Source organism: Lethenteron reissneri, chromosome 21 (assembly GCF_015708825.2).
Source record: "Lethenteron reissneri isolate LAM-NWPU_2019-01 chromosome 21, ASM1570882v1, whole genome shotgun sequence".
Classification (NCBI taxonomy): Eukaryota; Metazoa; Chordata; class Hyperoartia; order Petromyzontiformes; family Petromyzontidae; genus Lethenteron; species Lethenteron reissneri.
The window spans coordinates 18,092,437-18,103,271 of record NC_083799.1 but is presented as its reverse complement, the minus strand read 5'-3'; the positions used below and the strand labels follow the sequence as shown (position 1 = coordinate 18,103,271).

At 51.3% G+C, this 10,835-nt stretch overlaps 1 protein-coding gene across 1 annotated transcript in view; it reads right to left on the bottom strand.

Moving 5' to 3' along the window:
- LOC133345348 (homeobox protein Hox-B3-like) overlaps window positions 1–7,929 on the bottom strand; it is a 30,286-nt gene extending 22,357 nt beyond the window's left edge. The window contains exon 1 of the mRNA XM_061556027.1: window positions 7,306–7,929. Coding sequence (XP_061412011.1) covers window positions 7,306–7,735 — 430 coding nt within the window. The 5' untranslated portion in view covers window positions 7,736–7,929. The remainder of the gene's footprint in view (window positions 1–7,305) is intronic.
- Between the last annotated feature and the right edge of the window lie 2,906 nt (window positions 7,930–10,835).

Sequence of the window (10,835 nt, the reverse complement as noted above, 5' to 3'; positions counted from 1 at the left end):
TCGTTTCCCTGTAATTTTTGTTGCAGTATTTGCTGATGCTAATAACACATTTTTTATTTTGAGATCTTTGTACATAATACACAGTATGCGCTGAATGGACGTCCCACCATTTCAATAAAGCAAAAGTGTGATGTTGTTGCTGCTGTTGTTGCTGCTGTTGCTGCTGATGTTGCTGCTGCTGCTGCTGTTGCTGCTGATGTTGCTGCTGATGTTGCTGCTGCTGATGTTGCTGCTGCTGTTGCTGCTGATGTTGATGATAAATATCCCTGGATGTGTCAATCTACTATCGCCTCGAGACCGTGGCCTGACCCCCACCCTCCATTCCTCCGCCCTCAATACCACCGCGCGTCTCACAAGAGACGTCGTCTCTTTGGAAACGCGGCCAAAACGATCACGGGAGAGCAAGAATGTTTGAGCAGGGAGAGAGATGCAACTGCCCGCTGCTCTCACTGCTGCTGCTGCTGCAAACGCTTGGGAATGAGGCGGCATCGTGGGAATCCGGGCAGGGACTTCCCCCCACCTCCCCCCACTTCCCCCCACCAGAGCCACATTTTCTGCGTCCAACCCCTCGCCATAAAACAACCCCCTCTCACCCGCGCTCTGGCTGTGTCGCTGCCCCTTGTCCCACGCTACCCTTGTCCCACGCTGCCCCTTGTCCCACGGCTGCCCCCTCGTCCCACGCTGCCCTTGTCCCACGCTGCCCTTCGTCCCACGCTCGCCCCTTGTCCCGACGCTGCCCTTGTCCCACGCTGCCCTTGTCCCACGCTGCCCCTGTCCCACGCCTGCCCTTGTCCCACGCTGACCCTCGTCCCACGCTCCCCTGTCCCACGACGCCCCTTGCCCACGCTGCCCCCTTGTCCCACGCTGCCCCTTGTCCCACGGCTGCCCCTTTGTCCCACGCTGCCCCTTGTCCCCACGCTTACACCTTGTCCCACGGCTGCCCTTGTCCCACGCTGCCCCTTGTCCCACGCTACCCCTTGTCCCACGCTGCCCTTGTCCCACGCTGCCCCTTGTCCCACGCTGCCCCTTGTCCCACGCTACCCCCTCGTCCCACGCTGCCCCTTGTCCCACGCTGCCCCTTGTCCCACGCTGCCCCTTGTCCCACGCTGCCCCTTGTCCCACGCTGCCCCTCGTCCCACGCTGCCCTTGTCCCACGCTGCCCCTTGTCCCACGCTGCCCCTTGTCCCACGCTGCCCCTTGTCCCACGCTGCCCCTTGTCCCACGCTGCCCCTTGTCCCACGCTGCCCTTGTCCCACGCTGCCCCTTGTCCCACGCTGCCCCTTGTCCCACGCTGCCCCTTGTCCCACGCTGCCCCTCGTCCCACGCTGCCCCTTGTCCCACGCTGCCCCCTTGTCCCACGCGATAGATGTGTAAGCGGAGTCACAAGATCGGGCAGTCTGCCAGGCCAGTGGCTCACAACCCGAGGCCCGTAGTGGGCCTCACCTAGCAAGATACAAAAAAAACATTGTTTTGGTTTTCTCTGTTATTTTTCAAAAAAAGTTTATTGTCAACTAACCTACAATTTATATTCTTAGGTTTTTTCGGTAAAGTCACGTAGGTAAAACATTAAAATTAATAAAAGTAAAATAAACATGCTGTGACGGTTCCACCTGAAGACGGAAGCTTGTGTTGCCTCCGAAACGTCGTGATTTTATTTTATTTTACTTTTATTAATTTTAATGTTTTACCTACGTGACTTTACCGAAAAAACCTAAGAATATGAATCCTTGCAGTCACGAAAGCTTCAAATCTAGAACTACAATTTATACTCCTATCGTCTTTATTATTTTTTGTTGTGTGTGTGTTGTAACCTTCTAACCTGCCCCTTACTGGACATGGGTGACAAATATAACTTCATAGTTCATCGGATTCCTGCGGTGTGAATAAATATTTGGATTCTGTATACGATCGCCAGTTCACCCGCAGCTGTGATTCAAGCAAAGAAGGGCCACTCTGCTGCTGCTGATACTGATGACAAGATCCAATTGTGTCGAAATCGAGCCGGAGCATTGCTTGTCTTGACACGATGCTGCTGAGATGTGGGCCCTCCCAGACATGCCGTGCCTGCGGCTCATTGGTTGTGGAATCGATGCGCTTGTTTCACGTGCGAGACGGATATGCGTCCTTACTTTATTCTTTGCTCGCAGCCCTCCGCGTCATTTGGACGTCACCGTCCGTCCGTTCCTCCCTCCTTCCGGACGTGACGTGCTGCCAGCCAGCAAAACTATTGTTTTTTCTAACATCGTTTGATATTCTCCACAACGGCACTAATGGGTGTTTTGTGGTCTGTTATAGATACTGACACAGCTTGTCGGTATTTAGTAGTTATTGAGGGCCGATAGTATATAGTCCACAGATCCATTATGGCTAGGAACCACTCTTCTTAGCCTGTGTTTAGCCCTTTCCCGTTCCGATGACGTATGAAAATGTACGTCATCAGTTTGTCTTCCGATTCCTGGCCACAAATGGATGGCTCGTTGAAGTGGCTCATCGCGTGGACGTGTATAGCAATCAAACACCGTAACGCATGTTGATTCTCAATGTCGAGTGAAAAACCGGAGGACCTGGAGAAAAATCCAGCAACGACCACGGAACATGCAAACTCCAAATATACAGCAGCAGGCGTCAAGGTCGAGATCGAACCCATGCCCTCCTGTATACCAGGCGAGGTCGTTAACATCTGGCCACCGTGGATGTCATTTGAAGCGGGCTATGACTTGGAAACGCACACGGAATCAGGGGCTCTGATTCCGTGTGTATCTCAACCCTGTGCTTAATTTCAGCCGGGGAACAGAACACTTTTTTCCGGAATGATCTTTGCACCCAGTCACACCCATCTCGTCTCACGTTTTCCCCACGATACTGCAGTGGTGTGCACCTACATATACAAGAAGGGAAACATAGCACACCGCGATATAGACTTGTTATAATTATGATGGGTAGGCGTATACCTTGTACTCTAGTGGTAGTGCCTTACGCGATAGTTCCGACTTCAACCCGGCTTAAAGAAGGATTGATTTGCACGGTTGACTACGCACGGTGCGAAAGAAGTTTCTACATCGAGTACGTACATTGCGGGAGTTGTTTGGGTGAGAAAAACACCTACAAGCCTTCGCTTTGTGTTTACCCTGCAACCTCTGGAATTCTCCAGGTAGAGAGAGCATCGTTCCAAACACAGCCGCAGTGCGCTCCGTTCATCCAGGCCTTGCGGTTCGCTAAGAGGCGAGGCCTGTAACTAAACACATCCCCCCCCCCACCCAGTATTGTGCTTCTCAGCCGGACAGCAGCAGCAGCAGCGAGTGGGTGGTGCCGTGTGTGCCTCTCTCTCTCTGTACGTGTACGCGAGGAGCGGTGGCGCAACGGTTGACGCCACTGCGCTGCGAACGCGGCGGCCATCTTTTCCAGTTCGACTCGCCAATAGCGACAGACATCAGTAGAGCGGTATCAGAGCTGGTTGTGTGCCTGCCATAATAGGTCTGCTGATGTTGTTGTTGTTTACGGGTTAACAACACTTGCCCCAACGGTCTGTGGATGTCTTCTATAGGGGGGCATCTGTCTTTGGAGCTACGTGCGTGTTTGTCCGTGTGTAGTGGTAGTGTAGTGGTAGTGTAGCGGGTGGCACACTGCGCTGAGAACCGGGCGACTCGAGTTGCGATTCCCGCTCACGGCCAACACCAGTCACGATCATCGGACCCGGTCGTAGGTCGACTCAGCCTCAATTTAGTACCTGCTGCGCTGCGTGCACGCTCGCCACAAGGGAGACAAAGGCGGGCGGGCGTGGTTGTGACCACCCACCCACCCCACCCTCGTGTGCCACAGTGCCGGTAGCCTTCATAGGTGCTACTCGCTAACAGCACTTGTCCCAACAGTCTGTTAAGGCTATACGGGGGATCTTCGTTGTTGTCTTCTTGGTTCTTTCGGTAAAGTCACGTAGAATGTAAATAATAAAATAATAAAAATAAAACATAATATAATAATATAATATAAAATAATATAATAATATTACGTAATATAATAATAAAATATTTTTATAATATTATATAATATAATAATTTAATATTATTATATAATTTATTATTTCCATTCTACGTGACTTTACCGAAAGAACCAAGAAGATGAATCCCTGCAGCCACGAAAGCTTTAAATCGACATTTAACACTCGTTGTTGACGCAACAGCTTTAGTAAGCGAGACGTGTCTCCGTTTGTCAATCCACCGCTTGATGAAGGCCACTCGCACGGCCGCCTCGCTCATGTTGGTTGTGGGGGGCCACCAGGGGTTGCTTGACCATACTTCACCGCGCTGGACTGTGCGCGCTGCGGAACGCGGGGGGCTCGTCAGGAGCTTCGGCCACGAATCGAACTCATTAAAGTGCAGTTCGCCAAAGGGACCGTCCATAAATGACGTCACGCGATTTTTGACGATTTTAGAACCCCCCCCCCCCTTCGTCACGCGGCGTCACAAAAAGTCAGACCCCCCCTCAAATATGACGTCACAAATCTCTGCCCCCCCCCCCCAAAAAAATATAAAACATGCTTCAAATCGCTTTAAACTATTGTCATTGTAGTGCGTATTTAATGCGGCGCTGCGCTCTGATGTTGTAGGAGAAAACATTTATTAAACGTCAATTTAATTAAGTAGAACGTGTTGTCTATATTTATTTAAAGTTGCGCATTTTGATGTGACGTCACATTTCTCAACCCCCCCCCCCCCCATCGTCACACATCGTCACAAATGTCTGACCCCCCCTCCCCCCCCAGGTGCGTGACGTAATTTATGGACGGCCCCAAACCACTGCGCCACGCATTGTAATTATTCATACAGGAGCCTTCTGCCCGTCCAAGGACGGGTGGATTGCGGTGAATCTGAAACTTGCATCAATTCGTGTGCAATCTGTAAGGGCGCGGTGACACAGACCTATTCCATGTAAAGGTTGATAATCCCTTGTTCATCATGACGTCATTTTTACTTTGATGTCTCAACAGCATCACGGAGATCACGTGACGTGAGGGATCTGCCTTGTAGTGAGGGTTGTGAGTTGACGCCGAGGGGGGGGGCAGGAGGCGCCTCGGCCCCCCCCCCCCAATGTGGAGTGACGTCACCCGCTCATGATTATTAATGAGGGGGGCTGGTCGATGTGGAGTGACGTCACTTGTGCATGATTATTAGTGAGGGGGGACAGTACTCCATATTGAGTGACGTCACCCGCTCATGATTATTAATGAAGAGGGGTATGGGGGGGTGTCCATTGGGAGGACGTCAACTGCTCATGAATATTAATGAGGGGGGCTGATCGATGTGAAGTGACGTAACGAGCGTTAAGGACAGACATTCCTGGATTATTATAGTCGGTATAATACATTTACCTATATTGCAGGCATATGTTGTATGTATATATGTGTATACATGAGATAATTGTATTCGTGTATACATTTTGCAATATGTCACGTTGTATACAAAGACAAAGATGTCCCCCATGTAGAATTGACGAGAGTACAGGGGCAAGTGCTGTTAGCGAGCAGCACCTATGAAGGCCGGGATTGTGACACACGAGGGCGTGGGTGTCCATCACCACGCACCCCACCGGTTACTTCCTTGGAGGCTGAGTTGACCTAGGAGAGGCCCGGTAGTGTTGGTTGCCATGAGCGGGAATCGAACGTGAGTGGTCGAGTTCGTAGCGCAGTGCGCTAATCACTGCACTACCGCTCCCCACCGTATACATCTACAACACACACATGGGCGTCCATAACAGAGCCTACGTCTTAAACACACATCAGCATTTCGATTTAAAGCTTTCGTGACTGCAGGGATTCATCTTCTTGGTTCTTTCGGTAAAGTCACGTAGAATGGAAATAATAAAATAATAAACTAAAACATAATAAGATAATTCTCACGACGTTTCGGCCACAACGCAAGCAGCCGTCCTCAGGTGGAGAACAGGTCTGTGTGTGTGTGCACGTGTGTGTGAACGTTCAGACTCTGTCTCCCCGACAGACCTGTTCTCCACCTGAGGACGGCTGCTTGCGTTGCGGCCGAAACGTCGTGAGAATTATCTTATTATGTTTAATTTTATTATTTTATTATTTCCATTCTACGTGACTTTACCGAAAGAACCAAGAAGACACATCAGCATCTTTGTCGGCAATAACGTAGCTATCCAGAATTCACGTCTATACATGATGCAGCCTGGCAAGAGCAACACCCCCACCCCGAGAAGCGTGCGTGCCACAACAGTTGACGGGTGCGTGTGATACAGCGTCGCTCATGTCGTTTGCTCCGAATCTAAAACCAGACGAGAGCCAGATGAGACTAAGCCGTTTGTCCTTAATATACACTCCGGGTAAAATGTTACCCCTGGGTAGATTATGTTCAGGGAAAAATATGCAAAAATGTATCAAGCAATATTAAAAAATAACAACCTACAATTAAACAATTGCATGTCTCTATATATACATACACACACGCTGCGTGGTCTTATTCTCAAAGTGACAGCGTTTAACAACAACCACCACAGCAGCAACAACAACAACCACCACAGCAACAACAACAACCACCACAGCAACAACAACAACAACCACCACAGCAGCAACAACAACCACCACAGCAGCAACAACAACAACCACCACAGCCGCAACAACAACAACCACCACAGCAGCAACAACAACCACCACCACAGCAGCAACAACCACCACCACAGCAGCAACAACAACCACCACCACAGCAGCAGCAACAACAACACATGTCGCGTTCGTGCGCCTGCTCGCTCGCTTGTTGTTGTTGTTGTTAATCGGCGCTGGGCTACAGACCCAGCTCGTGTTTTGTTTGCCAAACTTTACATCTCGAAAGCAAAGTACACTTTAACATACGTATATATATACACACACATGTGTATATATACACACACGTGTGAGTGTGTATATATACATACACATGTGAGTGTGTATGTATATATACACACATGTGTGTATATATACATACACACACACGTGAGTGTGTATGTATATATACACACATGTGAGTGTGTATCTATATATACACACATGTGTATGTCTGTACGTCCTATGGGCTAAGACGGAACCACAGCGTCATTTACATCGTGACGTGGCGAGGCGACGCGCTCGTGTCTCGGTGTTTATTTACAAGTCATTATTATCATCATCACGTATTACTATGACGTATTATCATCACGTATTACTATGACGAGTGACCCCTTTCGCGTATCGGGAACCCCTCCCGCGCTCCCACTCTCTCTCTCTCATCTCGTCGCCCCCCATCCACCTGCCCTTCCCCCCACGTCAAGCCCTACCTGAGCTCCTCATCCACGGGTAAACGGGGCCACCACCACCGCCACCACCGCCACCGCCACCGCCACCACCGCCACCACCGCCACCACCACCACCGCCACCACCACCACCGCCGCCTTGCAGAGAGGGCCTCTCTCCCCGCTGGGCCCACGCGGCCCGGGCCCCGCGCTCGAAAGCGAACGCCGCGTGAAGGCCGCGCACGAAGGCCGGGTCACCGGTGTGACCTGCGGGCGGCGGGCAGGAGGTCGCGGCGGTGCTCGGCTGCTGCAGCTGCAGCTGCTGTTGCTGCTGTTTCTCCCCGTGGGGGGCGCTCTGCCCCCCTTCATCGCCCGGGTGGTCACTGCTCCGGCGCGCCGTGGGCAGGCGGGCAGCGGCGGGGAGGCCCGTGGCGAATCGAGACAGGAGCGCGTTCACGTGCAGAGCCGAGTGCATCGTCGCGCGTACGATTTGCACGTACAGTTCGAGTGTGTAGCAGTAGTAGTAGTTGTGTGTGTGTGTGTGTGTCTCTCTGTGTGTGTGTGTGTGTTAGGCTGTGACACTGCGCGCACAAAAGTCGCAGATTTACTGTCGTGCCGGGTGCTGCTCCTCCTCCATCCCGGACGAATGCACGCGCGTCATGTGATGCTGTCCATGTGCGGTGCGGTCCACCAATGCGCCGTAGCAGAGTCGGGGTGGGGGTGGCGGGTGACGTGAATCAGGCGACTCGCGGCGGAGGAAGAGGAGGAGCGGTGGGAGTTGTGGTGAGGCGACGCGAGCGGTTTCCTGATCAGTGGTGGTGGCGGGCAAATGGAGGCACCGAGCCGGGCACGATTTCCCCGTCACCCGCTTTCACTTGTGGCCAGGTTTCGCTTCTAAAAAATATATATATTTATGGCCTTACCTGGTAAAATACAACGAGAATTATAGTTTCGTGACTGCAGGAATCTCTCTCGCCCACTTCAGCATTTTCTTACTGTGGGTGTCCCACCTGTTGAAGATTGCTTGTGTTGCGATAGAAACGTCGTGATTTGTTTAATTTTATTTTATTTCTACCTACGTGACTTTACCGAAAGAACCAAAGAGTATAAATATTGGTATACTCTTCATAGCTGTCGTGTTTTCGTATGCTTGTTGTCACCTTCTGACCCGTCCCTACTGGACATTTGTGAAAAAGAGCTTAATAACTCATCGGATTCCTCCAGTATAAAGATTCTGACTCGTTTCTTCCCGCCCCTCCCCCCTATGGGAATTTATAGCCGCCAAATAATCTGAGTGCATGCTGATTCCAAATGTGGAGGGGTTCAACCGGAGGACCCGGATAAAAACAAATCACGCGACCACGGGGAGAGTTTGCGTGTCTCTCTCCCCGTGCTCAGTCTGGGTTTTCCTCCGGGTCCTCCCTCCACATCTAGAAGGGACATCACTCGTTCAGAGTGTTTGGCTGCTGTGAATTTCCGCGTGATAAGCCATCATTTGTGTGGCCAGGTCGTGTCCGAAAAAAATATATGCTAATTCGCTCAGTGGGCCTCAACTGGTGAAATGAAACTTCCAGAAGGCTTTGCAGCTTGACGAGGAGTGCACGTGGAGGGACAGCTTTGTGACGGAGACAACGGTGTCTGGCCGTAGATGTTGTTGCATGAACTGTATGGTGACGTTGTTTCGCACTCTACGAAGCCACCTGTGCTAATGCGTTGTTGTTGTTGTTTTATTTTACTTTTATTAATTTAAATTTTTTTACCTACGTGACTTTACAGAAAAAAAACCTAAGAGTATGAATCCTTGCAGTCACGAAAGCTTCAAATCTAGAATGAATGTTGTTGTTGTGTTGCGTCCAAAGGAACGGAGGGAAGTTCAGCGCCACAACGCGGCGCAAACTTCCACCACCACCACCACCACATCCCGTGGTGGTCGCAGCTCTGAATGGACATCAGCCAAGACGCAAGAGGGAGCGGACGCGATCTCGCCCCCCGGGCCCCGAGGGTGCGACTCTCAAGCGGGGAGCCTCAACGAAGGGGGTCTTAAGCAGGGTTGCGATTTCCGCATGGAAAATGCGGAAGGAGGGTTCAAATTTTCCCGCATTTTTGCTAAAGTCAACCGCAAACGGTGGAAAGACTACTCCTATGACCGCGCGCTTTTAACAACACGTTAATGCGTTCTATTGGAAAGGATACATGCAAGGCCCAGCATCACGTAGGGCTTTGAGTTACTGATTGGAATGAATATATGATTTCCGCATTTCCGCACAAGAACCACATACTTTATTCAAATGCGGAGCCGTCATTACGAGCACATGTACATGATGTATCCTTTCCAATAGAACGCATTAACGTGTTGTTAAAAGCGCGCGGTCATAGGAGTAGTCTTTCCACCGTTTGCGGTTGACTTTAGCAAAAATGCGGGAAAATTTGAACCCTCCTTCCGCATTTTCCATGCGGGAATCGCAACCCTGCTCTTAAGACCGTTCCGTCGACACTCTCCCGCGGGGACAAACATCACGTCGACTTCATTGAAAAGTCGCGTGTCCGTGTGTTTGTGTGTTTGTGTGTTTGTGTGTTTGTGTGTTTGTGTGTTTGTGTGTTTGTGTGTGTGTGTGTTTGTGTGTGTGTGTTTGTGTGTGTGTTTGTGTTTGTGTGTGTGTGTTTGTGTGTTTGTGTGTGTGTGTGTGTGTGTGTTTGTGTGTTTGTCCGTGTGTTTGTGTGTGTGTTTGTGTGTGTTTGTGTGTGTTTGTGTGTTTGTGTGTGTGTTTGTGTGTTTGTGTGTTTGTATGTATGTCGCGGTTCGCGGCGCTGCGCGTTCGATTCCCGCTCGCTGCCAACCCCCGGTGACGATTATATCTGAATCGATCCAGGGCCTCTCTTAGGTTGACTCAGCCTCAAATGAGTACTTGGAGCGATGCGTAAGTAACGCCACTAGGGAGACAAAGGCGGGCGGGCGAGCGGGCGTGGTGCTGGCCACCCACCCCCTCGTGTGCCACAGTGCCGGCCTTCATAGGCGCTCGCTAACAGCACTTGCCCCTACAGTCTGTGCAGGCCTCACGGGGAAATCGTTGCCTTGTGTGTCGGGAGCGGTGGCGCCGCGGTTAGCGTGCTGCGCTGCCAAACCGACCACCGCTCGCGACCAATGCTCATGGCGAATATCCCAATCGGTCCCGTGCCTTCCCTGGGTCGACTCAGCGTCAAAATTAACGCCTACCTGGCGCGGTGCGTAAACACCGCCACTAGGGAGACGGAGGCGGCCGCGGCGTGGTGCTGGCCACACACCACGTGGTGTGCCCCGGTGCCGGCCTTAACAGGTGCTCGCTAACAGCACAGCGTGTTCAGAATACACGGGGGGCGGGGCGGGGGGCGGGGAATCTTTGTCTTGTCTGTGTATAGAAACAGCACCATCACCACCACCACATTACTGTAGAGTGTGGCCTGTATGCTCTCGCTGTCCTGAAGGAGGGCCATTGCCCGAAACGTTGGGCTGTTGTACACTTGTGCAGTGAGGCAGTTTTGGTGGCAAAATGTGATTTTTTAAAAGTTTAAATTAACATATTTTATGCGCCACTGTT